General features: G+C 66.2%; 2 protein-coding genes across 4 annotated transcripts; both read left to right on the top strand.

Annotated features, from left to right (window-relative positions):
* Positions 1-289: 289 nt before the first annotated feature.
* On the top strand, positions 290-3,902 carry LIM2 (lens intrinsic membrane protein 2). Of its 3 annotated transcripts, XM_058860668.1 has the most exons (6): positions 304-444; positions 612-972; positions 1,474-1,644; positions 1,898-2,038; positions 2,147-2,281; positions 3,493-3,902. In XM_058860668.1, exons 3-6 carry the CDS (start codon positions 1,476-1,478, stop codon positions 3,558-3,560), a joined length of 513 nt encoding a protein of 170 aa, XP_058716651.1. In that variant the 5' UTR covers positions 304-444; positions 612-972; positions 1,474-1,475; the 3' UTR covers positions 3,561-3,902. The 3 variants fall into 3 exon arrangements, with proteins under 3 accessions (XP_058716650.1, XP_058716649.1, XP_058716651.1); XM_058860667.1 differs by lacking the exon at positions 1,474-1,644 and having other exon boundaries at positions 290-444; positions 2,217-2,281; XM_058860666.1 differs by lacking the exon at positions 1,474-1,644 and having other exon boundaries at positions 292-426; positions 2,217-2,281.
* A 1,370-nt stretch (positions 3,903-5,272) lies between these two features.
* NECTIN4 (nectin cell adhesion molecule 4) lies at positions 5,273-20,903 on the top strand. The gene is given in 10 exon segments (XM_058860664.1): positions 5,273-5,489; positions 9,532-9,833; positions 9,835-9,877; positions 11,414-11,704; positions 12,363-12,477; positions 13,726-13,889; positions 17,003-17,150; positions 17,795-17,873; positions 18,379-18,513; positions 19,508-20,903. Coding segments are annotated over 10 exon segments (1,614 nt in total). The 5' UTR covers positions 5,273-5,422; the 3' UTR covers positions 19,778-20,903.
* The last annotated feature ends 5,335 nt before the right edge of the window (positions 20,904-26,238 follow it).

Below are 26,238 nucleotides of genomic sequence, written 5' to 3' on the forward strand. Positions count from 1 at the left end.
GACATGGGGACACCTCGTGTGGGACACGGAGGTGACAGGGACACCCCGGGGGTCCGGGGGGCTCGCAGGGTGCAGGATTTGGGGTGCCGGGGGGGCCGCGGGACTCGGAGCTGTGGCAGATGTCGCTGTCCCCTCCCTTGTCCCCTCCCTTGTCCCCACCCCTGTCCGGAGCTGCGCTGGGGACTGTCCCCGAGTGTCCCTCGGTGGCCACTCCACGGTGACAGTCCCCGCGGTGTCCCCGGGGGTTCTGCAGGATTTGGGGGTGCAGCCCCCCCCTCTCCCCCCCAAGGTACCCCCTGCAGCCCCCCCTGCTCCGGCATCGTCATCATTGTCACCGTCATTGTCACCGTCATTGTCACCGTCATTGTCACCACTGTCCTCCTGCTGCCACCGGCCCGCGGGCACTGACACCTGTGTGGGTCCTCAGTGTCCCATGTCCCCAGTGTCCCCAGGCTGTCCCCAGTGTCCCCAGTGACCCCAGTGTCCCCAGGCTGTCCCCAGTGTCCCCAGTGTCCTCCCGCCCCCGGTGTCCCCTTTGTCCTCCACATCCCAGTGTCCCCATGTCCCCAATGTCCCCGGTGTCCCTGTCCCCTTGACCCCAATGTCTCCAGTGTCCCCTCTGTCCCCCACGTCCCCAGTGTCCCATCCCAGTGTCCCCGCTGTCCCCATGTCCCCTCTCCAGCCGGGTCCGGGCTGGCCCTGCCCGTGGGGATGTCACCCGCTGTCCCCAAGGCGCTGTCGGGACCCGTCTGTGTCGCTGTCCCCCCTCCCCCGCGGTGTCACCCGGCTGGGGACAAGCTCGTGCCACCTCGCTCGTGCCACCTCAGCAGCCACCCAGAGCCTTCCCCCTTTGTGTCCCCAACAATGGCAGGGCCACGTGCCAGGGGCCCTGTCCCCTCCCGGGGGACAGCGCGGGGACACGGGGGGGGACAGGTGGCGATGGGGCAGCGACACAGCGGCTGCTGAAGGCGGGTGAGTGCCGGGGGGGTTGGCCCCGATGTCCCCGATGTCCCTGATGTCCCCCGATACTCCCGATATCCCCGATGTCCCCACCCCTGGGTCCCCTTTCCGGTGTCCCCCTCCTCTGCAGAGGGTCCCCGTGTCCCCAGAGGTGCCACCCCCGTGTAGCCCCTAACCCCAGGAATGTCCCCATGGGTGTCCCCAACATCCCCCGGAGATGCCACCCCCACGTAGCCCCACGGCTGTCCCCACAGCTGTCCCCACGGCTGTCCCCGTGCCCCTCAGAGATGTCCCCAGGACTGTCCCCGCGTTCCCCAGAGATGTCCCCACTCCTGTCCTCCTGTCCCCACCGCTGTCCCCGTGTCCCCACTGCTGTCCCCGTGTCCCCACGCTGTCCCCGTGTTCCCACGCTGTCCCCACGTTGTCCCCGTGTCCCCACTGCTGTCCCCGTGTCCCCACGCTGTCCCCACGCTGTCCCCACGCTGTCCCCACGCTGTCCCCGTGTCCCCGCAGGGATGCCGGTGGCCGGGGGGCTGCTGTGCGGGGCCAGTGGCCTGGCCCTGCTGGTGGCCGCCACCGCCACCCATTTCTGGGTGCAGCGCCGGGCTCCGGGGGGCACGGCCAGCCTGGGGCTGTGGCACGGCTGCCTCGGGGGACAGTGCCACCCCCACGCCACCACCCCAGGTACGCCCGGGGGCTCCAGCAGGGCGGGAATTTGGGGAGGGGTCCATCCCTGCGCTGAGCTGTCCCCAGAGTCCCCACCCCGCGGTGTCCCCTGGGGGTGTCCCCGGTGTCCCCTCCCCTCCAGAGGGTCCCACCCGCGAGTAACCCGCGACCCCAGAGCTGTCCCCACGGGTGTCCCCACGCAGGGTGGGCATTTGGGGGGGGTCACCCCGCGTGTCCCCGCGGTGTCCCCAAGCCGTGTCCCCCTCCCCAGCCCTCCTGGAGGCCACGCGGGTGCTGATGCTGCTCTCGGTGGTCGCCGCCGCCGCCGGTCTCGCCCTGGGCGTGTCCGTGGGGACCGGCGGGGGCCGGCGGGCGCGGACACGAGTGGCCGGGGCCACCCTGCTGCTGGCGGGTACGTGGGGACACAGGGGACACCCGGGGGGGTTTGGGGGCTGTCCCCGGGCACGGGGCTGGGCTGGGTGAGCGGAGCCCCCCGGGCTGAGCCCCCCGCGCCCCCCAGGGCTGCTGGCGCTGCTGGGGCTCGGGCTGGGCTCGGGGGGGGCCCTGGCGCTGCTGGGGCCGCTCCGCAGCTCCTGGAGCTTCTCCTGGTCCTTCATGCTGGGCTGGGCCGGAGCGGCGCTGCTGGGCTCGGCAGGTACCGGGGAAACGGGGGGCGGGATTTGGGGTCAGGGGGATTGGGGTACGGGAATGGGGAGTGCGGGATTTGGGGTGCGGGATTTGGGGTGCGGGATTGGGGTACGGGATTGGGGTGCGGGATTTGGGGTACGGGATTGGGGGTGAGGGATTGGGGTCAGGGGGATTGGGGTGTGGGGATTTGGGGTGCGGGATTGGGGTGTGGGGATTTGGGGTCAGGGGGATTGGGGTGCGGGATTGGGGTGCGGGATGGGGGTGCGGGATGGGGGGCGGGATTGGGGTCAGGGGGATTGGGGTGCGGGATGGGGGTGCGGGATTGGGGTGCGGGATTGGGGTGCGGGATTTGGGGTCAGGGGGATTGGGGTGCGGGATTTGGGGTGCGGGATTTGGGGTACGGGATTGGGGTGCGGGATTGGGGTCAGGGGGATTGGGGTGCGGGATGGGGGGCGGGATGGGGGTGCGGGATTGGGGTGCGGGATTGGGGTCAGGGGGATTGGGGGTGCGGGATTGGGGTGCGGGATTGGGGTGTGGGGATTTGGGGTACGGGATTGGGGTGCGGGATTGGGGTGCGGGATTTGGGGTGCGGGATTTGGGGTCAGGGGGATTAGGGTGCGGGATTGGGGTACGGGATTGGGGTCAGAGGGATTGGGGTACGGGAATGGGGGGCTCGTGGGGATTGGGGGGCTCACTAGAATTTGGGGGGGCAGGGGGTTTGCAGGAGGGCACGGGGATTTGGGGTACAGGGATTGCAGGGGGGCTCACGGGAATTTGGGGTCGGGGGATCGGTGGGGTCAGGGGGACTGGGGGGTTGGGGGGGGCACGGGGATTTGGGGGTCGAGGGATCGGTGGGATCAGGGAATTGGGGGAGCACGGGAAGGGGGGGCACAGGGACGGGGGGGTTCAGGATATTGGGGGGTGTCACGGGAATTGGGGGTCAGGGGGATTTGGGGTCGGGGGATCGGGGGGTTCAGGGGATTGGGGGGTGTCGGGAATTGGGGGTCAGGGGGATTTGGGGTCGGGGGATCGGGGGGTTCAGGATATTGGGGGGTGTCGGGAATTGGGGGCTCCATCCCTGCGCTGAGCTGTGCTCGGGCTCTGCAGTGGGTGGGATTTCGCCTCCCCCTCCCCATTTTTTTTGGGTAATTTCGGGGTTCCCAAATCCCTTCCTCGCCCCCCTAAGCCCCCCCATTTTACCCACCCCCCAACCCCCAGGGCTTTTCCACCTTTGTGCGGCTTCCAAGGATCCGTCCCCGCAGAGCTCCGAAGTTGGGGAGTCCTGAGGGGTCCTGGGAGGGGGGTCCCCGTTTCCCCCCTCAATTTTGGGGTCCCCCGGGTGCGGTCACTGCTGTGCTGAGCTGGCTCCGGCCTCTGCTGATCCCCCTCCCTCCTCTTTCCCGTTTTTCCCCCTTTTTCACCAATTTTGCTGTGCCAATAAATGCCGCCCACCCCCAAACTCCCCGTGGGTTTCCCTGTGGGATCCGGGGGAATTTGGGGATCCCAAAACTTTTGGGGGTGTCGGTGACAGCTCCAGCCCCCCCTCCCCAGGTGTGGGAAGGAACCGGGATATGGTGGGGGGCACTGGGGGGCAAATGGGAAGGATTTGGGGGGCACTGGGAGCACTGGTGAGGGGCGGGAATGGACTGGGAGGGATACGAGAGGCACTGGGGGGCACTGGGGATGCCATGGGGGGGATCACTGGGAGCACTGGGAGGGACATGGGGGATCACTGGGAGCACTGGGAGGGACATGGGGGGGGTCACTGGGAGCACTGGGAGCACTGGGAGTGCCATGGGGGATCACTGGGAGCACCGGGGGTGCCATGGGGGATCACTGGGAGCACTGGGGATGCCATGGGGGGGTCACTGGGAGCACTGGGGGTGCCATGGGGGGGTCACTGGGAGCACTGGGGGTGCCATGGGGGATCACTGGGAGCACTGGGGGTGCCATGGGGGATCACTGGGAGCACTGGGAGTGCCATGGGGGGGTCACCGGGAGCACTGGGGGTGCCATGGGGGATCACTGGGAGCACTGGGGGTGCCATGCGGGGGTCACTGGGAGCACTGGGAGGGACATGTGAGGGTCACTGGGAACACTGGGGGTGCCATGGGGGATCACTGGGAGCACTGGGGGTGCCATGGAGGGGTCACTGGGAGCACTGGGAAGGACATGGGGGGGGGTCACTGGGAGCACTGGGGGTCCCATGGAGGGGGCACTGGGAGCACTGGGAGCACTGGGAGAGACATGGGGGGATCACTGGGAGCACTGGGGGTGCCATGGGGGGGTCACTGAGAGCACTGGGGGTGCCATGGGGGATCACTGGGAGCACTGGGAGAGACATGTGGGGGTCACTGGGAGCACTGGGAGAGACATGGGGGGGTCACTGGGAGCACTGGGGAGCACTGGGAGAGACATGGCAGAGGCACTGGGAGCACTGGGAGCAGTGGGAGCACTGGGAGCACTGGGAGCACTGGGAGAGACATGGGGGGGTCACTGGGAGCACTGGGGGTGCCATGGGGGGGGTCACTGGGAGCACTGGGGAGCACTGGGAGCACTGGGAGAGACATGGCAGGAGCACTGGGAGCACTGGGAGCACTGGGGGTGCCATGGGGGGGGGTCACTGGGAGCACTGGGAGCGCTGGGAGCACTGGGAGCACTGGGAGCGCCCCCGCCGTCCCCGCTCCCCCCGTGCCGGGTGTGGCCCCACCGCTCCCCCCGCGGCCATCGCCGCTTTAAGGCCGCGCCCTCGGCCCCGCCCCCGGCCGGACCTGCCGGACCGGTCCGCCCCGCCCTGCCCCGCCCCCACCCGCCCCGGGCCCCGCCCCCGGCCCCGCCCCGGCCCCCCTGTCCCGTCCCGCACCGAGCGGCACCGGCCCCTCCGCCGCCACCGGCCCGGCTCGGCCCGATCCGCCCCGGTCCCGCCCGGTCCCGCCCGGCGCGGCCCGGCCAGGCTCAGCCCGGAGTCCCCCGGTGCGTCCCGGTGGCTGCCGGTGGCTCCCGGTTCCGCCCGGTAGCGCCCGGAGGGACCCGCGGAGGCTCTGCCCGGGCTGTCCCGGGGTGTCCCGGTGGGTGCCGGTGGGGCCCGGTCCGGCCCGGATGGTGCTGGCCGGGGGCCGAGGCGCGCCGTGAGCCCGGAGCGCTCCGCATGGACCCCCGCGGGATGCGGCCCGGGGCGCCCGTCCTCCTCCTCACCTTCCTCCTCGGCGTTACCGGTAAGGCCCGGGCGGGACACGGGGGCACCGGGACCGGCACCGGGACAGGCACCGGGACCGGGACACGGACAGGCACCGGGACCGGGACACGGACAGACACCGGGACCGGGACACGGACAGACAGACACCGGCTGTCCCGGCTGCCGGTCGGGACGGGGGTGGGGATGGCAGCGGCGGCACCGGCTCCCACGGGCGGGGGGGAACCGGCACCGCGGGTCGGGAGGGGACCGGGGACAGCCAGGGACAAGTCCCGGGGGACACCGGCAGCCCCCGGAGGGGCGAACCGGGACTGGGGGGGCAGCGGCTCCCACGGGGCGGGGTGGGGGGGGGGGGGGGTGAAACCGGGGCGGTGAGAGCGAAACCGGGACCGGGATAAAGAAACCGGGACCGGGATAAGGAAACCGGGACCGGGAGCAACGGCGAGACCGGGGGGGTGAACCCACGGGAGGCGAGGGCGCACGCACACGCGTGTTCAGGTGTGCGTGTGCAGGTGTGTGTGTGTGTGTGTTCAGGTGTGTGTGTTCAGGTGTGCGTGTGCGTGTGCAGGTGTGTGTTCAGGTGTGTGTTCAGGTGTGCGTGTGTGCGTGTGCGTGTGCAGGTGTGTGTGTGCATGTGCAGGTGCGTGTTCAGGTGTGTGAGTGTGTGTGTTCAGGTGTGTGTTCAGGGGTGTGTTCAGGTGTGTGTGTTCAGGTGTGCGCGCGTGTGCGCGCTCGGTTGTGCACCTGCGGCCCCGCGCACCTGCGGGCTCCGGGTGTCCGTGGGCGCGTTCCCGAGTGGCCGTGGGCGCGCTCCCGCTCCTCTCTGCGTGGGCTCCGCTCCCCCACCCCCCGTTTAGGGGCGCGGACCCCCCTGGGGACGGACGGACCGTGGGAACAGCGACACCGGGGTGCCCTGGGGGGGTCCCGCCCCTCCCCCATTGTCCCCAAACCCCCCCCTCCTTTTTGGGGGTCCCCCCCGCGAGCTGTTCCACGCAGGATGGGGGAGGGGGCTGCACAGAATGGGGGGTCCCCTGCTCTGCGCCTCTCGCCGTGCCTCAGTTTCCCCTCGGGAGCCGTGGGAACGGGCTGGGGACCACCCCCCACCCCCGCGGGTCGCTCTGGGGGATGCCGCCCCCTCCCCACTCCCCACGCGGGACTCGCACCCCACGTTGGGGGCTCGGGGTGGGGGGGCTCGGGGGGGGTCCCCGCGGCCGCCGCCGCCCCCGGAGCCCCGCGGGGGCGTGGGGTTCCCACGGGTGCTCGAGGGGTTCCCACGCGCGCCTGAGCGATTCTTTTGGGGTGGGGGAGGAAGGGGGGGTCCGTCCGTCCGTCCGTGTGTCCCCTCCCTCTCCCCCCCCCACGCGAGGGGTGAGGGGACAGGGGGTGACCCCGCACGTGCGCGCGCGTCCCCGTGGGAAACAACCGCACCTCGGGGACCCCCGGGGGAGTTATGGGGGACCCCCCCCCCCATCCCGGGACCCCCCTCCCAGCACTCGGGACCCCCCGGGGACCCCCCCGGTCCCGGTTGCCGGGGCTGTTTTGCCCCCCCCGCTCCCCCCCCGCGCGGCCGGGGCGTGGGGGCCGCGGGGCCGGTTCAGCCGGTTCCCCGCGCCGGTTCCCACGCGCCCGGGCCCCGCTGGGTGGGGACGCCCCGAGGGGGGAACCTCCCCACGGAACCCCGGAACCGCCCCCCGGCCCCGCCGCTGCCGCCGCGACCCCCGCGGGACCCCCCCGACCCCTCCAGGGACCCCCCCATTCCCCCCCCAACCTCCCCGTTGGCTCTGCGAGCGCTCTGGGGGAAACTGAGGCACGCGCGGGCGGCGGCGCAATTAATGAAGGGGCTAATGAGGCTAATGAAGCTAATGAGGCTAATGAGTCTGGGGGTCCTTGGGGGGTGGTTGGGATGGTGGAGGGGATTTTGGGGATCCCCTGGGGGGCTCTGCGGGGGCGGCAGCGCGGGATCTGTCCCGGCCGGTTGGGCTGGACGGGCCGGCCCGGCCGCTTCTGGCGGCGGCGGCGGGGCGGGACACGCCCCCAGAGCTGCGGGACACGCCCCCTCCCCAAAAAATGCACCCCCAAAAAATGCAACCCCAAAAATGCAACCCCAAAATGCAGCCCCAAAAATGCAACCCCAAAAATGCGCCCCAAACCTCGCCCACTCCATCAGCCCCCCCAAACCCGCTGATCGAACCCTGCACCCCAAATTCACAACCGGAAACCTGCCCCAAAAAACCTCAACCGGGCTCCAAAACTGCACCCCCAAAACTGCAACCCCAAAATGCACCTCTAAAACTGCACCCCCAAAAATGCAGCCTCAAAAATGCAGCCTCAAAATGCAGCCCCAAAAATGCGGCCCCAAAACTGCACCCCCAAAACTGCAGCCCCAAAAATGCACTCCCAAAACTACACCCCCACATAACTGCAACCCCAAAATGCAGCCCCAAAAATACAGCCCCAAAAATGCACCCTCAAAAATGAGCCCCCAAAAATTGACCCCCAAAACTGCACCCCCAAAAGTGAACCTCCAAAATGCAGCCCCAAAACTGCACCTCAGCCCCTTCCGATCAGCCCCCAAACTTTCTCCCCAAATCCTGCACCCCAAACAAGGACCCCAAACCTGCCCCAGAAACCTCAGCCATCCCCCAGCATCTGCACCCCAAATCCCGCACCCCAAATCCTGCACCCCAAACCCCACGATCAGCCAGCCCCCAAATCCTGCACCCCAAACACGGCACCCCCAAATCCTGCACCCCAAATCCCGCACCCCAAACCCTGCACCCCAAATCCTGCACCCCAAATCCTGCACCCCAAATCCTGCATCTCCAACCCCACGATCAGCCATCCCCCAAATCCCGCACCCCAAATCCCGCACCCCAAACACGGCACCCCAAACACGGCACCCCAAATCCTGCACCCCAAATCCTGCACCCCAAACCCTGCACCCCAAATACTGCACCCCAAATCCCGCACCCCAAATCCTGAACCCCAAACACAGCACCCCAAACATGGCACCCCAAATCCTGCACCCCAAATCCTGCACCCCAAACAAGGACCCCAAACCTGCCCCAGAAACCTCAGCCATCCCCCAGCATCTGCACCCCAAATCCCGCACCCCAAATCCTGCACCCCAAACACGGCACCCCAAATCCTGCACCTCCAACCCCACGATCAGCCAGCCCCCAAATCCTGCACCCTAAATCCCGAACCTAAATCCTGCACTCCAAACACGGCACCCCAAATCCTGCACCCCAAATCCCGCACCCTAAATCCCGAACCCTCAATCCCGTACCTCAAATCCTGCACCCCAAACTTCCAGCCGGCCCCCCCAACCTGAACCCCAAATCCTGCTAGTGTGCCCAGGTGTGCCCAGGTGTGTGTGAGTGTGCACCTGAGCCCTGTGCAGGTGTGCCCAGGTGTGCCCAGGTGTGCCCAGGTGTGCCCAGCTGTGTTCAGGTGTGCCCAGGTGTGCCCAGGTGTGCCAGGTGTGCCTGAGCCCCGTGCAGGTGTGCCCAGGTGTGCCAGGTGTGGTCTCACACCCTCGCTATCACACCTGGTGCCCACAGGTGACACAGGGGCCACACTGAGGTCCCCTCATGTCCCCCCATGTCCCTGCAGGTGGGGGCCACGTGGAGGTGCCTGTACCCATGTACAGGTGTCACTCTCGGGTGTCCCAGGTGTCCCAGGTGTCCCTCTCAGGTGTCCCAGCTGTCCCAGGTGTCCCTCTCAGGTGTTCCAGGTGTCCCATCCAGGTGTCCATCCAGGTGTCCCATCCAGGTATCCAGGTGTCCCTCCCCAGGTGTCCCAGCTGTCCCAGGTGTCCCATCCAGGTGTCTCAGGTGTCCCATCTAGGTGTCCCAGGTGTCCCTCTCAGGTGTTCCAGGTGTCCCAGGTGTCCCTCTCAGGTGTTCCAGGTGTCCCACCCAGGTGTCCCTCTCAGGTGTCCCTCGTCCCGCAGGTGGGGGCCGCCGTGGAGGTGCCTGTACCCATGTACAGGTGTCCCTCTCAGGTGTCCCAGCTGTCCCAGGTGTCCCAGGTGTCCCTGTCAGGTGTCCCTCGTCCCGCAGGTGGGGGCCGCGTGGAGGTGCCGCGCAGCGTGACGGCGGTGCTGGGTCAGGACGTGGTGCTGCCGTGCCGGTACCGGGCGCAGGAGCAGGAGCAGGTGGTGCAGGTGACGTGGCTGAAGCGCGGCCCGGGCGCGGGGGCCGAGGTGGCCGTGCTGAACCCGCAGCACGGCGAGCACGTCCAGGAGCCCTTCGCTGGCCGCGTCCTGCGCCACGGCCACGGCGGCCTGGAGGACGGGGACATCCTCCTGCGCAACGCCGTGCAGGGCGACGAGGGCGACTACGAGTGCCACCTCATCACCTTCCCCCATGGGCAACTTCGAGGGACGGCTCACCCTCAGGGTGCTGGGTGAGCTGGGGACACGGGGACAGGGGGACGGGGACATGGGGACAGGGACATGGGGACACGGGGACAGCTGGGGACAGGGACATGGGGACACGGGGACAGGGGGACAGGGACACGGGGACAGGGGGACAGGGACACGGGGACGGCTGGGGACAGGGACATGGGGACAGTGGGGACAGGGGGACAGGGACACGGGGACAGCTGGGTACGGGGACATGGGGACACGGGGACAGGGATATGGGGACAGGGGGGATGGGGACATGGGGACAGTGGGGACAGGGACACGGGGACAGCTGGGGACAGGGACATGGGGACAGGGGGACGGGGACATGGGGACACGGGGACAGGGGGACAGGGACACGGGGACAGCTGGGGACAGGGATATGGGGACAGGGACATGGGGACAGGGGGACAGCGGGGACAGGGATATGGGGACAGGGACATGGGGACACGGGGACAGGGGGACAGCGGGGACAGGGACATGGGGACACGGGGACAGGGGGACAGCGGGGACAGGGACACGGGGACAGGGGGACAGCGGGGACAGGGGACATGGGGGACACGGGGACAGGGGGACAGCGGGGACAGGGACATGGGGACAGGGACATGGTGACAGCTGGGGACAGGGACACGGGGACAGTTGGGGACAGGGACATGGGGACAGGGATGTGGGGATGGGGACATAGGGGACAGGGACACGGGGACAGGGGACACAGGGACAGGGACACAGGGACAGGGACACGGGGATGGGGGACAGGGACACAGGGACAGCGGGCGGGGGACGGGGGACAGTGGGTGGGGGTCGCGGGGGACAGGGACACAAGGACAAGACACGGGGACAGGGACACGGGGACAGCTGGTGGGGGACAGGGGACACAGGGGACATGGGAGACACGGGAACAGGGGACATGGAGGACATGGGACATAGGGGACACAGAGCACTTTGGGGACACGATGGACACTGGGGATGGGACACTTTGGGGACATGGGGGACACTGGGGATGGGGCACTTTGGGGACACTGGGGATGGGGCACTTTGGGGACATGGGGGACACTGGGGATGGGGCACTTTGGGGACACGATGGGCATTGGGGATGGGACACTGGGGACATGGGGGACACTGGGGATGGGACACTCTGGGGACATGGGGGACACTGGGGATGGGGCACTTTGGGGACATGGGGGACACTGGGGATGGGGCACTCTGGGGACATGGGGGACACTGGGGATGGGGGCACTTTTGGGGACACTGGGGATGGGGCACTTTGGGGACACGATGGGCATTGGGGATGGGGCACTTTGGGGACACGATGGGCATTGGGGATGGGGCACTTTGGGGACACGATTTGCATTGGGGATGGGGCACTTTGGGGACATGGGGGACGCTGGGGACATGCAGTGAGTGGAGGGGGACACAACGGGCACTGGTGCCATGGGGGCCATCGAAGGCCCACGAAGGACACAGCACACACCCGGTGCCACACTGCCCGCTCTGTCACCATCATCACCGACGTCCCCACCGCCCTGTCCCCTCCGCAGTGCCACCGCTGCCCATCCTGAACCCGGGCCCGCCGCTGGAGGAGGGCCAGGGCCGGACGCTGGCGGCGTCGTGCACGGCCGAGGGCAGCCCGGTGCCGTCGGTGCGCTGGGAGACCGAGGTGCGCGGCACCAACGCCACGCGGCGCTCGGCCCACGCGCGCTCGGCCTCCGTCACCAGCGAGTTCTTCCTGGTGCCCGGGCGCAGCATGAACGGCAAGAGCCTCACCTGCGTGGTGGCACACCCCGGCCTGCGCCACGAGAAGAGGATCACGCACCTGCTCAGCGTCGCCTGTGCGCCACCGGGCACCGCCAGGGGACACGGGGGGTGTGGGGGGTGTGGGTGGCATTGGGGACATGGAGGGCATTGGGGACATGGAGGGTGTTGGGGACATGGAGGGCACTGGGGACATGGAGGGTGTTGGGGACATGGAGGGTGTTGTGGACATGGAGGGCACTGGGGACATGGAGGGTGTTGGGGACACAGAGGGTGTTGGGGACATGGAGGGCACTGGGGACATGGAGGGCCCTGGGGACACGGAGGGTGTTGGGGACATGGAGGGCATTGGGGACATGGAGGACGCTGGGGACACGGAGGGTGTTGGGGACATCCTGGGCTCAGGGGACATGGAGGGTGAGGGGGGCATTGGGGACATGGGGGGGAGCTGAGGGACATGGGGGACATTGGGGACATTGGGGACACTGGGCAGCTGGAGGGTGTTGGGGACACGGATGACACAGGTGACACTGGGGGACGCTGCCATGGAGGACCTTGGGGACACCAAGGGTGGCACATTGGGCATGGGGAGGATGAAGGACTCGGGGGGGACACCGGGGACACGGGGGGCACAGCGGGGCCGCAGGACCTTGTCCCCTGACTGTCCCCTGGGTGTCCCCTGACTGTCCCCTCGGTGTCCCCTGACTGTCCCCTCGGTGTCCCCATGTCCCCCAGACCTGTCGGACGCGTCGGTGCTGGGTCACACGGCCGAGTGGCAGGAGGGGATGGAGGGGGCGGCGCTGACCTGCCTGGGGGATGGCAACCCCCCCCCGACCTACAACTGGACACGGTGAGGCCACTGTCACCTCCTGTCACCTCCTGTCACCTCCTGTCACCCCCACCATGACACCCTGCTCTGGGTCCCCTCGCCCGTGTCCCCCTGTGTCCCCAGGGCACGGCTGTGTCACCGCCAGGGTCTGGAGTGTGTTCGTGTCCTTGTCGTGTCCCCTGCCCCAGCTTTGTCCCCACTGTGTCCCCCTGACTGTGGCCATGTCCTGGCCATGTCCCACGGCCCTGCTGTGTCCCTGCCGTGTCCCCTGTCCCTGCCGTGTCCCCTGTCCCTGCCGTGTCCCCCTGTCCCTGCCGTGTCCCCTGTCCCTGTTGTGTCCCCCTGTCCCTGCCACATCTCCCCACCGCCCAAATCCCTCACCCCCGCCCGTCCCCCCCCGTGTCGCTGTCCCCGCCCGTCCCCCCGGTGTCCCTGTCCCCACCCGTTCCCCCCCGTGTCCCCGCCCGTCCCCCCGTGTCCCTCGCCCCCCGCCCGTCCCCCGGTGTCCCCGCCCGTCCCCCCGTGTCCCCCCCATGTCCCCGCCCGTGCCCCCGTGTCGCTGTCCCCGCCCGTCCCCCCGGTGTCCCCCCCGGTGTCCCCGCCCGTCCCCGGTGCCGCCGTGGCTGTGCCCGGCAGTGCCGCGTGCCCGGACAGGTCCCGCGGTGCCCGGCTGGGCGTCACCCGTGGGAACCGGCACCGCCGCCTTTGATGCCACCGCCACCACCGCCAGCAGCCCGCACCCGCACGGGCAGGCAGCGGCTGTCACCGGGGGTGTCACCGGGGGTGTCACCGAGGGGTGTCACCGAGGGTGTGACCGGGGGTGTGACCGGGAGTGTCACCGGGGGTGTGACAGAGGGTGTGACCGGGGGCTGTCACCGGGGACTGTGACCGGGGGGTGTCACTGGGGGCTGTGAGCGGGAGATGTCACCGGGAGCTGTCACCAGGGGCTGTGACCGGGAGCTTTGACCAGGGGCTGTCACCAGGAGCTGACACCGGGGACTGTGGCTGGGGGCTGTCACTGGGGGCTGTGACCAGGGACTGTCCCCAGGAGCTGTGACCCGAGGCTGTGACCGGGAGCTGACACCGGGGGCTGTCCCCAGGAGCTGTCCCCGGGGGCTGTCACCGGGGGCTGTCCCCAGGAGCTGTCACCGGGAGCTGTCCCCGGGGGCTGTCACCGGGGTCTGTCACTGGGGGCTGTGACCGGGGACTGTCCCCAGGGACTGTCCCCAGGAGCTGTCCCCAGGGTGTGACCGCAGGGTGTCCCCGCAGGGTGGACGCTCCGCTGCCCGCGGGGGTCAGGGCCAAGGGGGACACGCTGCTTTTCCAGCGGCCCCTGGCCGTGGCCGACGCCGGTGACTACGTGTGCCGAGTGTCCAACCGCGTGGCCGCCAAGGAGGCCCGGGCCAACGTCAGCATCCGGGGACGAGCCACAGGTGGGGACAGGGACAGTGGGGACACCGCCGAGGGCTGGGGGTGGCAAGAAGGGAGAGGGTGTGGTGAGGGGAATGCTGGGTTTGGTTTCTCCATCTGTCTGTGTGTCCGTCTGTCCTGTCCGTTCATCTGACCATCCACTTGTCCATCCACTCATCTGTCCATCTGTCCACTCATCTGTCCGTCTGTCCACTCATCTGTCCACCCATCATCCACCCACACCATTCATTCATCTGCTTGTCCACTCATCTGTCCATCTGTCTGTCCAGTCATCTGTCCACTCATTGTCCATCCATCCATCCACACATCCATCCACCCACCCATTCATTCATCTGCTTGTCCACCCGTCTGTCCATTCATCCACCTGTCCATCTGTCCATCCACCCATCCGTCCCTCCCTCCTCCTCTCCTCCCACCCCGTGCCCGTCCCACCCACGTCCATCCCTCATCCACGCCCGCCCACTCATCGTGTGCTCATCCACCCCTGCTTTACTCACTGCCTGCTCACCCGCCCTTCCGTCCTGTCACCTGTCCTTCCGTCCTGTCCCCCTGTCCTTCCGTCCCCTCACCTGTCCTTCCGTCCCCTCACCCGCCCTTCCGTCCCCTCACCTGTCCTTCCGTCCTGTCCCCTGTCCTTCTGTCCTGTCACCTGTCCTTCCGTCCTGTCACCTGTCCTTCCGTCCTGTCACCTGTCCTTCTGTCCCCTCACCCGCCCTTCCGTCCCCTCACCCGCCCTTCCGTCCCCTCACCTGTCCTTCCGTCCTGTCACCTGTCCTTCCGTCCTGTCACCTGTCCTTCCGTCCCCTCACCTGTCCTTCCGTCCCCTCACCTGTCCTTCCGTCCTGTCCCCTGTCCTTCCATCCTCTCACCTGTCCTTCCGTCCCCTCACCTGTCCTTCCGTCCTGTCCCCTGTCCTTCCATCCTCTCACCTGTCCTTCCGTCCTGTCACCTGTCCTTCCGTCCTGTCACCTGTCCTTCCGTCCCCTCACCTGTCCTTCCGTCCCCTCACCCGCCCTTCCGTCCCCTCACCCGTCCTTCCGTCCTGTCACCTGTCCTTCCGTCCCCTCACCTGTCCTTCCGTCCCCTCACCTGTCCCTCTGTCCCCTCACCTGTCCCTCTGTCCCCTCACCTGTCCCTCTGTCCCCTCACCTGTCCTTCTGTCCCCTCACCTGTCCTTCCGTCCCCTCACCTGTCCTTCCGTCCCCTCACCTGTCCCTCTGTCCCCTCACCTGTCCCTCTGTCCCCTCACCCGCCCTTCCGTCCCCTCACCTGTCCTTCCGTCCCCTCACCTGCCCCTGTGTCCCCTCACCTGCCCTTCCGTCCTGTCACCTGTCCTTCTGTCCCCTCACCTGTCCCTCTGTCCCCTCACCTGTCCTTCTGTCCCCTCACCTGCCCCTGTGTCCCCTCACCTGTCCTTCTGTCCCCTCACCCGCCCCTCTGTCCCCTCACCCATCTGGTCATGCCTCCAGATTCCTGTTTATCCGTCCATCTGTCCACCCATCCATCTGTCCATCCGTCCGTCCCTCTGACACCTCTTGCGGTCCATCCCCACCCACCGGTCACCCACCCACCATCCATGGACTTGTCCATCCACGGGCTTGTCCGTCTGTCCATCCGCCCACCCCCGGATGTCCGTGTCAGTCCGTCTGATCATGGGCACTCATCCCTCTGTCCGTCTGTCCATCTGCCCATCCATGGATTCATCCACCCATGGATGTCATCATCCGTCTGTCCATCCATGGACTCGTCCGTCCGTCCGTCTGTCCATCCGTCCATCCACTCCCCCCCCGCCTGTCCACCCCATCTCCCCCACCCCTTCTCTTCCCACCTCGGGTTCTCTCTCTTTGGGTTGTCCCCACAATCCTTGTTGGGTTGTCCCCCCCAGCCCCCTTGGGGTGTCCCCACTTTGAGGTCTCCCCCACTTGGGGTGTCCCCCTGACCCTCTCTGGGGTGTCCCCTTGACCCTTTTTGGGGTCTGCTCTCTCTTTGGGGTGTCCCCCTGACCCTTTTTGAGGTCTCCCTCATCTTTGCGATGTCCCCTGACCCCTTTGAGGTATTTCCTGTCCATGTGGTGTCCCCCTGACCTTCTTTGAAGTCTCCCCCTCTTTGGGGTGTCCCCCTGACCCCTTTTGGGATTTCCCCCTCCTTTGGGGGATCCCCTGACCTTCTTTGGGGCGTTTCCCCCTTTTGAGGTCTCCCCTCTATTCGAGGTGTCCCGTGACCCCCGCGGGGTGTCCCCCCTGGTTTGGGGTGTCCCTTGACCCCAACCCCTTTGGGGTCTCCTTCTTTTGGGGTGTCCCCTGACCCCCATGGGGTGTCCCCCTGGTTTGGGGTGTCCCCTGACCCCTGTGGGGCGTCCCCCTTGGTTTGGGGTGTCCCCCCGGTTTGGGGTGTCCCCTAGTTTGGGGTGTCCCCCCCTGGTTTGGGGTGTCCCCCTGGTTTGGGGTGTCCCCTGACCTCCATGGGGTGTCCCCTGGTTTGGGGTGTCCCCTGACCCCTGTGGGGTGTCCCCTGACCCCCATGGGGTGTCCCCCCCGGTTTGGGGTGTCCCCCCCGGTTTGGGGTGTCCCCCTTGGTTTGGGGTGTCCCCTGGTTTTGGGTGTCCCCTGACCCCTGTGGGGTGTCCCCCCTGGTTTGGGGTGTCCCCCGGTTTGGGGTGTCCCCTGACCCCGTGGGGTGTCCCCCTGGTTTGGGGTGTCCCCCCGGTTTGGGGTGTCCCCTGACCCCCATGGGGTGTCCCCCCTGGTTTGGGGTGTCCCCTGGTTTGGGGTGTCCCCGGTTTGGGGTGTCCCCCCCGGTTTGGGGTGTCCCCTGACCCCGTGGGGTGTCCCCCCTGGTTTGGGGTGTCCCCGGTTTGGGGTGTCCCCTGACCCCGTGGGGTGTCCCCCCCGGTTTGGGGGTGTCCCCCCGGTTTGGGGTGTCCCCTGACCCCCATGGGGTGTCCCCCCTGGTTTGGGGTGTCCCCTGACCCCCATGGGGTGTCCCCTGGTTTGGGGTGTCCCCGGTTTGGGGTGTCCCCTGACCCCGTGGGGTGTCCCCCCGGTTTGGGGTGTCCCCTGGTTTGGGGTGTCCCCCCTGGTTTGGGGTGTCCCCTGACCCCGTGGGGTGCCCGCAGAGGACCCCGTGCGCCGCGTGGACCTGGTGTCGGCCTCGGTGGTGGTGGTCGGGGTGATCGCCGCCGTCCTGCTCTGCGTCCTCGTCATCGTCGTCGTGGTCATGACCCTGTACCACAAACGCAAGACACAGCGCATCTCCGAGAAGTAGTAAGGGAGGGGACACGGGGGGACACGGGGGGACACAGGGACATGGGGGGACACGGGGGGACACAGGGACATGGGGGGGACATGGGGACATGGGGGACATAGGGGATAGCGGGGACAAGGGTCAGTGGGAGACAGGATGGACACAGGGACATGGGGACATGGAGGGACAGGGGGACATGAGGGACAAGGATCAGTGGGAGGATGGACACAGGGACATGGGGACAAGGGGGACAAAGGTCAGTGGGAGACAGGATGGACATGGGGACACGGGGACACAGGGGGACACGGGGACACGGGAACACAGGGGGACACGGGGACGTGGGGACATGGGGGACAACGGGGACAAGGGTCAGTGGGAGACAGGATGGACATGGGGACATGGGGGACACATGGGGACGTAGGGGGCACGATGGGGACATGGGATAGACACGGAGGACATGGCAGGATGTGAGGGACAAGGGGGATACAGGGGACAAGGGGGACACAGGGGACGAGGGGGACACAGGGGACACAGGGGACACAGGGGATGTGGAACACAAAAGGGGCCATGAGGGGACATGGCAGAGACACAGAAGGACACAGCAGGACACGTGGGGACACAGTGGGGACATGGGGACCCTGCTGAGTGTCCCCCGTGTCCCCAGCGAGGAGGAGCTGACGCTGACCCGGGAAAATTCCATCCGGAGGCTCCACTCCAGCCACAGCAGTGACCCCCGGGCACAGGTGGGGACACCGAGATTGGGGTCCTCGGGGGGCCCCATGGGACGGGGCTTGGGGGGCTGGGACTTGGTCTTGGGCTGGACTGTGGGGTGTCCATGGGGTGTCCGTGGGGTGTCCGTGGGGTGTCCGTGGCATGGCATGTCCATGGGATGTCCCTGGGGTGTCCATGGAGTGTCCATGGGGTGTCCATGGGGTGTCCATGGGGTGTCCATGGGATGTCCAGGGGATGTCCATGGGGTGTCCATGGGGTGTCCATGTTGTGTCCATGGGGTGTCCATGGGATGTCCGTGGGGTGTCCGGGTGGTGTCCGGGTGGTGTCCATGGGGTGTCCATGTGATGTCCCTGTGATGTCCATGTGATGTCCACATGATGTCCATCGGGTGTCCATGTGATGTCCGTGGGGTGTCCATGGGATGTCCATGGGGTGTCCATGGGGTGTCCGGGTGGTGTCCGGGTGGTGTCCGGGGGTTGTCCAGGGGTGTCCTGGGCGCTGACCAGACTGTCCCAGCTGGAGGAGACGTTGCAGCTGCGGACAGAGAGTCGCCAGGGCAGCCTGCGAGGGGACAGCCTGCGAGGGGACAGCCTCAGAGGGGACAGCCTCAGAGGGGACAGCCTGCGTGGCACCAGCATCTGCTCCGCCATGGTGAGACACGGGGGACACCAAGGGTCACCGTGTTCCTGGCGGTGTCCCTGTGCCCAGTGACACTCCTGTCCCCCACACTGCCCGTGGCACTGGTGGTGCCCATGTCCCCACTGGTCCCTGTGTCCCTATTGGTCCCTATGTCCCCAGCAGTACCGGTGTCCCCATGGGTCCCCATGTCCCCATGTCCCCATGGTGCTCATGTCCCCACTGGTCCCCATGTCCCCATGGTCCTCATGGGTCCCCACTGGTCCCTGTGTCCCCACTGGTGCTCATGTTCCCATGGGTCCCCATGTCCCCAGCAGTGCCTGTGTCCCCATGGTCTCCATGTCCCCACAGTGCTCATGTCCCCACTGGTCCCCATGTCCCCATGGTCCTCATGTCCCCATGGTCTCCATGTCCCCATGGTCTTCATGTCCCCCATGGGTCCCCATGTCCCCATGTCCCCATGGTGCTCATGTCCCCACTGGTCCCCATGTCCCCACTGGTCCCCATGTCCCCCATGGGTCCCCACTGGTCCCTGTGTCCCCACTGGTGCTCATGTTCCCATGGGTCCCCATGTCCCCAGCAGTGCCTGTGTCCCCATGGGTCCCCATGTCCCCATGGTCTCCATGTCCCCACAGTGCTCATGTCCCCATGGTCCCCATGTCCCCACTGGTCCCCATGTCCCCACGGTGCTCATGTCCCCACGTGTCCCCGTGTCCCCACGGTGCTCATGTCCCCATGGTCCCCATGTCCCCACGGTGCTCATGTCCCCACGTGTCCCCGTGTCCCCACGGTGCTCATGTCCCCATGGTCCCCATGTCCCCATGGTCTCCATGTCCCCACGGTCCCCATGGTCTCCATGTCCCCACAGTGCTCATGTCCCCACTGGTCCCCATGTCCCCATGGTCTCCATGTCCCCACGGTCCCCATGTCCCCACAGTGCTCATGTCCCCACGTGTCCCCGTGTCCCCACCAATCCCGGTGGCACCCCTGACGCGTCCCTCGTCCCCAGAGCGAGGAGCCCGAGGGCCGCAGTTACTCCACGCTCTCCACGGTGCGGGAGATCGAGACGCAGACGGATGTCCCCGTTGTCCCCGTTGTGTCGGCGCCACCTCCGCCAGCCCCCGGCGGGAAGGAGCCCAAGGAGGAGGAGGAGGAAGGGGGCGGTGGGGGGGACCCCATCAAGCAGGCCATGACGCACTTCGTGCAGGAGAACGGGATGCTGCAGGCCAAACCCAGCTCCAACGGCATCTACATCAACGGCCGCGGCCACCTGGTGTGAGCCAGGCACCGAGGGGACACCTGGGGACAGCCAGGGGACACAGCCAGCACCCCCCGCGCCCGCCCGGCTCTGCCCCCGCCGCTCCGGTCCCCCGGTGTCACCTCGCTGCTGGTGTGGGGTTGGGGACAAGGACAGTGCCCCAGGACTGTCACCTCGCTGCTGGTGTGGGGTCAAGGATGGACTTCAGTCCCCCGGTGTCACCTCGCTGCTGGTGTGGGGCTGGGGACAAGGACAGTGCCCCAGGACTGGCTGCGGTCCCTGGGTGTCACCTCGCTGCTGGTGTGGGGTCAAGCAAAGACTCTGGTCCCCAAGTGTCACCTCCCTGCTGGCACATGGAGTTGGGGACACCTCCAAGCCCCAGGACATTCTTCGGTCCCCAAGTGTCACCTTGCTGCTGGCACAGGCTTGGGGACACACATGGCACCCCTGGACGTGCTCTGGTCCCCAGGTGCCACCTCCCTGATGGCACATGGAGCTGGGGACACCACCAGGTGCCAGGACATGCTCTGGTCCTCAAATGTCACCTCCCTCCTTGTGTGGGGTCAAGGACCAGCTTCGGTCCCCAACTGTCACCTTGCTGCTGGCACAGGCCTGGGGACAGCACTGAGCTCCAGGACATGCTCCTGTCCCCAGGTGTCCCCTCCCTTGTGGTGTGGGGTCAGGGGTGGACTCTGGTCCCCAAGTGCCACCTCCCTGCCATCACAGGCCCGGGGACAAACCCCAGGACAAGCTCCTGTCCCCAGGTGCCACTTCCCTGCTGTCACTGGCTTGGGGACACCGCTGAGCTCCAGGACATGCTCCTGTCCCCAGGTGTCCCCTCCCTGCTGCTGTGGGGTCAAGGATGGACTCTGGTCCCCAAGTGCCACCTCGCTGCCATCACAGGCTTGAGGACATCATCAAGCCCCAGGACAAACTCCTGTCCCCAGGTGCCACCCAACCCCGGGCTGGGGACACTTGTGGTGACATTGGGGACCCCCCAGGACTCCCCAAACCTCCCAGGACCGAGCGGGGCAGGAGCCCCCGGGTCCCCCCGACCCCCCCGGGACTGTGGTGGCAGTGGGGACAGCCGTGTCCCCTCCCCCCCGGGCTGGGGGAGGGGCTGTACAGCCGTGTATAGACCCTGTAAATAAACGACCCGCGGGGCTGGGCACGCGTGTGACAGCGTGGGGACACTGGGGACACGGGGGGGACACGGGGGGGACACGGGTGTGACAGCTTGGGGACACTGGGGACACGGGGGGGACACGGGGCTGGGCACGAGTGTGACAGCTTGGGGACACTGGGGACACGGGGGGGACACTGGGGACACGGGGGGGACACGGGGAGGACACGGGGGGGGACACGGGGGGGGACGCTGGGGACACGGGGCTGGGCACGAGTGTGACAGCGTGGGGACACTGGGGACACGGGGGGGACACGGGGGGGACACGGGGCTGGGCACGCGTGTGACAGCTTGGGGACACTGGGGACACGGGGGGGACACTGGGGAACACGGGGGGACACAGGGCTGGGCACGGGTGTGACAGCTTGGGGACACTGGGGACACAGGGGGACACTGGGGACACGGGGGGGACACGGGGGGGACACGGGGCTGGGCACGCGTGTGACAGCGTGGGGACATTGGGGACACGGGGGGACACGGGGCTGGGCACGCGTGTGACAGCGTGGGGACATTGGGGACACGGGGCTGGGCATGCGTGTGACAGCTTGGGGACACTGGGGACACGGGGGGGACACGGGGGGACACGGGGGGACACAGGGCTGGGCACGCGTGTGACAGCGTGGGGACATTGGGGACACGGGGCTGGGCATGCGTGTGACAGCTTGGGGACACTGGGGACACAGGGGGGACACGGGGGGGGACGCTGGGGACACGGGGCTGGGCACGAGTGTGACAGCGTGGGGACACTGGGGACACGGGGGACACGGGACACGGGGGGGACACGGGGGGGACACGGGGGTGAGACAGGTGGCACAGTGGTGACACTGAGACGTGTAGGTGACACGGGGAACATGCAGTGACACGGGGGTGACACGGAGACACGGGGGTGACAGGTGGGTGACAGGTGGGTGACACAGGAGGTGACACCAGAGGTGACACGGGGGTGGCACTGTGGGTGCAAGGGCGGAGCGTCTGGGGCGGGGTTGGGGGTGCAAGGGCGGGAACGAGCGTGCAAGGGGGCGTGCAAGGGTGAACAGGAGTGTGCAAAGGTGAACAGGAGTGTGCAAACCACACCAGGAGTGTGCAAGGATGACCAGGAGTGTGCAAGGATGATCAGGAGTGTGCAAACCACACCAGGAGTGTGCAAGGGGGCGTGCAAACCGCCACGGCTGCCCACAAGGGAGGGTGAGGAAGTGTGCGAGAGCGCTCGGGGCCCTGGGAAAGGGCGTGCAAAGGCGTGTGCAACGGCCGGTGAGTGTGTGGTGAGTGTGCGAGCGCGGGTGTGAACCCCAGGGCGTGTGCAGGGCGTGTGTGAGTGTGACCGAGGGTGTGTGAGTGTGAACGAGGGCGTGTGTGAGTGTGAACGAGGGTGTGTGTGAGTGTGAACGAGAGCGTGTGTGAGTGTGAACGAGGGTGTGTGAGTGTGAACGAGGGTGTGAGTGTGAGTGTGAACGAGGGTGTGTGTGAGTGTGAACGAGGGTGTGTGTGAGTGTGAACGAGGGTGTGTGTGAGTGTGAACGAGGGTGTGTGTGAGTGTGAACGAGGGTGTGAGTGTGAGTGTGAACGAGGGTGTGTGTGAGTGTGAACGAGGGTGTGTGTGAGTGTGAACGAGGGCGTGTGTGAGTGTGAACGAGGGTGAGTGTGAGTGTGAACGAGGGTGTGTGTGAGTGTGAATGAGAGCGTGTGTGAGTGTGAACGAGGGTGTGTGAGTGTGAACGAGGGTGTGAGTGTGAGTGTGAACGAGGGTGTGTGTGAGTGTGAACGAGGGTGTGTGAGTGTGAACGAGGGCGTGTGTGAGTGTGAACGAGGGTGTGTGAGTGTGAACGAGGGTGTGTGTGAGTGTGAACAAGGGCGTGTGAGTGTGAACGAGGGTGTGTGAGTGTGAACGAGAGCGTGTGAGTGTGAACGAGGGCGTGTGTGAGTGTGAACGAGGGCGTGTGAGTGTGAACGAGGGCGTGTGTGAGTGTGAACGAGGGTGTGTGAGTGTGAACGAGGGTGTGTGAGTGTGAACGAGGGTGTGTGTGAGTGTGAACAGGTGTGTGTGAGTGTGAACGAGGGTGTGTGAGTGTGAACGAGGGTGTGTGAGTGTGAACGAGGGTGTGTGTGAGTGTGAACGAGGGTGTGTGTGAGTGTGAACGAGGGTGTGTGTGAGTGTGAACGAGGGTGTGTGTGAGTGTGAACGAGGGTGTGTGAGTGTGAACGAGGGTGTGTGAGTGTGAACGAGGGTGTGTGTGAGTGTGAACGAGGGCGTGTGTGAGTGTGAACGAGGGTGTGTGAGTGTGAACGAGGGCGTGTGAGTGTGAACGAGGGTGTGTGAGTGTGAACGAGAGTGTGTGAGTGTGAACGAGGGTGTGTGAGTGTGAACGAGGGTGTGTGTGAGTGTGAACGAGGGTGTGTGAGTGTGAACGAGGGCGTGTGTGAGTGTGAACGAGGGTGTGTGAGTGTGAACGAGGGCGTGTGTGAGTGTGAACGAGGGCGTGTGTGAGTGTGAACGAGGGCGTGTGTGAGTGTGAACGAGGGCGTGTGTGAGTGTGAACGAGGGTGTGTGTGAGTGTGAACGAGGGCGTGTGAGTGTGAACGAGGGTGTGTGAGTGTGAACGAGGGCGTGTGTGAGTGTGAACGAGGGTGTGTGAGTGTGAACGAGGGCGTGTGAGTGTGAACGAGGGCGTGTGAGTGTGAACGAGGGCGTGTGAGTGTGAACGAGGGTGTGTGAGTGTGAACGAGGGTGTGTGAGTGTGAACGAGGGCGTGTGTGAGTGTGAACGAGGGTGTGTGAGTGTGAACGAGGGTGTGTGAGTGTGAACGAGAGCATTTGTGAGCGTGAACGAGGGTGTGTGTGAGTGTGAACGAGGGCGTGTGAGTGTGAACGAGGGTGTGTGTGAGTGTGAACGAGGGTGTGTGAGTGTGAACGAGTGTGTGTGTGAGTGTGAACGAGAGTGTGTGAGTGTGAACGAGGGCGTGTGAGTGTGAACGAGGGTGTGTGAGTGTGAACGAGGGTGTGTGAGTGTGAACGAGGGCGTGTGTGAGTGTGAACGAGGGTGTGTGTGAGTGTGAACGAGGGTGTGTGTGAGTGTGAACGAGGGCGTGTGAGTGTGAACGAGGGTGTGTGTGAGTGTGAACGAGGGTGTGTGAGTGTGAACGAGGGTGTGTGTGAGTGTGAACGAGCGTGTGTGAGTGTGAACGAGGGTGTGTGTGAGTGTGAACGAGGGTGTGTGAGTGTGAACGAGGGTGTGAGTGTGAACGAGGGTGTGTGTGAGTGTGAACGAGGGTGTGAGTGTGAACGAGGGTGTGTGAGTGTGAACGAGGGTGTGTGAGTGTGAACGAGGGCGTGTGTGAGTGTGAACGAGGGTGTGTGAGTGTGAACGAGGGCGTGTGAGTGTGAATGAGGGCGTGTGTGAGTGTGAACGAGGGCGTGTGTGTGAGTGTGAACGAGGGTGTGTGTGAGTGTGAACGAGGGTGTGTGTGAGTGTGAACGAGGGCGTGTGAGTGTGAACGAGGGTGTGTGTGAGTGTGAACGAGGGCGTGTGAGTGTGAACGAGGGTGTGTGAGTGTGAACGAGAGCGTGTGTGAGTGTGAACGAGGGTGTGTGAGTGTGAACGAGGGTGTGAGTGTGAACGAGGGTGTGTGAGTGTGAACGAGGGTGTGAGTGTGAACGAGGGTGTGTGAGTGTGAACGAGGGCGTGTGTGAGTGTGAACGAGGGTGTGTGAGTGTGAACGAGGGTGTGTGTGAGTGTGAACGAGGGTGTGTGTGAGTGTGAACGAGGGCGTGTGAGTGTGAACGAGGGCGTGTGAGTGTGAACGAGGGTGTGTGTGAGTGTGAACGAGGGCGTGTGTGAGTGTGAACGAGGGTGTGTGAGTGTGAACGAGGGTGTGAGTGTGAACGAGGGTGTGTGAGTGTGAACGAGGGTGTGTGAGTGTGAACGAGGGTGAGTGTGAGTGTGAACGAGGGCGTGTGAGTGTGAACGAGGGTGTGTGTGAGTGTGAACGAGGGTGTGTGAGTGTGAACGAGGGTGTGTGAGTGTGAACGAGGGCGTGTGTGAGTGTGAACGAGGGTGTGTGTGAGTGTGAACGAGGGTGTGTGAGTGTGAACGAGGGTGTGTGAGTGTGAACGAGGGCGTGTGAGTGTGAACGAGGGTGTGTGTGAGTGTGAACGAGGGTGTGTGTGAGTGTGAACAGGTGTGTGTGAGTGTGAACGAGGGCGTGTGTGTGTGAACGAGGGTGTGTGTGAGTGTGAACGAGGGCGTGTGAGTGTGAACGAGGGCGTGTGTGAGTGTGAACGAGGGCGTGTGTGAGTGTGAACGAGGGTGTGTGTGAGTGTGAACGAGGGTGTGTGAGTGTGAACGAGGGCGTGTGTGAGTGTGAACGAGGGCGTGTGTGAGTGTGAACGAGGGTGTGTGTGAGTGTGAACGAGGGTGTGTGTGAGTGTGAACGAGAGCGTGTGTGAGTGTGAACGAGGGTGTGTGTGAGCGTGCGCAGGGTCGTGCCACCCTCGCACACGCGCGTGTCCCCAGCCTCCTCTCACATGGGCGTGTCCCCTTGCACGTGTGTGTGTCCCCGTGTCCCCAGGGTGTGTCCCTTGCACACTCACGTGTCCCTGTGTCCCCAGGGTGTGTCCCCTTGCACACTCACATGTCCCTATGTCCCCAGGGTGTGTCCCTTGCACACTCACATGTCCCCATGTCCCCAGGGTGTGTCCCTTGCACACTCACATGTCCCCATGTCCCCAGGGTGTGTCCCTTGCACACTCACATGTCCCTGTGTCCCCAGGGTGTGTCCTTTGCACACTCACGTGTCCCCAGGGCGTGTCCCTTGCACACTCACTTGTCCCCAGGGCGTGTCCCTTGCACACTCACATGTCCCCGTGTCCCCAGGGTGTGTCCCTTGCACACTCACGTGTCCCCAGGGTGTGTCCCTTGCACACTCACATGTCCCCAGGATGTGTCCCTTGCACACTCACATGTCCCCGTGTCCCCAGGGCGTGTCCCTTGCACACTCACATATCCCCAGGGCGTGTCACTTGCACACTCACGTGTCCCCAGGGTGTGTCCCTTGCACACTCACATGTCCCCATGTCCCCAGGGTGTGTCCCTTGCACACTCACATGTCCCCATGTCCCCAGGGCGTGTCCCTTGCACACTCACATGTCCCCAGGGTGTGTCCCTTGCACACTCACGTGTCCCCAGGGTGTGTCCCTTGCACACCCACATGTCCCCGTGTCCCCAGGGTGTGTCCCTTGCACACGCGTGTGCGCAGGCGTCCCCGCCCTCGCCGCGGTTTCGTGGCCGTGGGGAGCAGGAAGC

The sequence above is a fragment of the Poecile atricapillus genome, chromosome 33 (assembly GCF_030490865.1).
Source record: "Poecile atricapillus isolate bPoeAtr1 chromosome 33, bPoeAtr1.hap1, whole genome shotgun sequence".
NCBI classification, from domain to species: domain Eukaryota; kingdom Metazoa; phylum Chordata; class Aves; order Passeriformes; family Paridae; genus Poecile; species Poecile atricapillus.

Excerpts from the sequence above, each read along its gene's own strand:
- LIM2 (XM_058860666.1), top strand. Across the intron at positions 973-1,897 it reads ACAGCGGCTGCTGAAGGCGG|CCCTCCTGGAGGCCACGCGG; the intron begins GTGAGTGCCGGG and ends CCCCCTCCCCAG. Across the intron at positions 2,282-3,492 it reads GGCGCTGCTGGGCTCGGCAG|GGCTTTTCCACCTTTGTGCG; the intron begins GTACCGGGGAAA and ends CCCAACCCCCAG.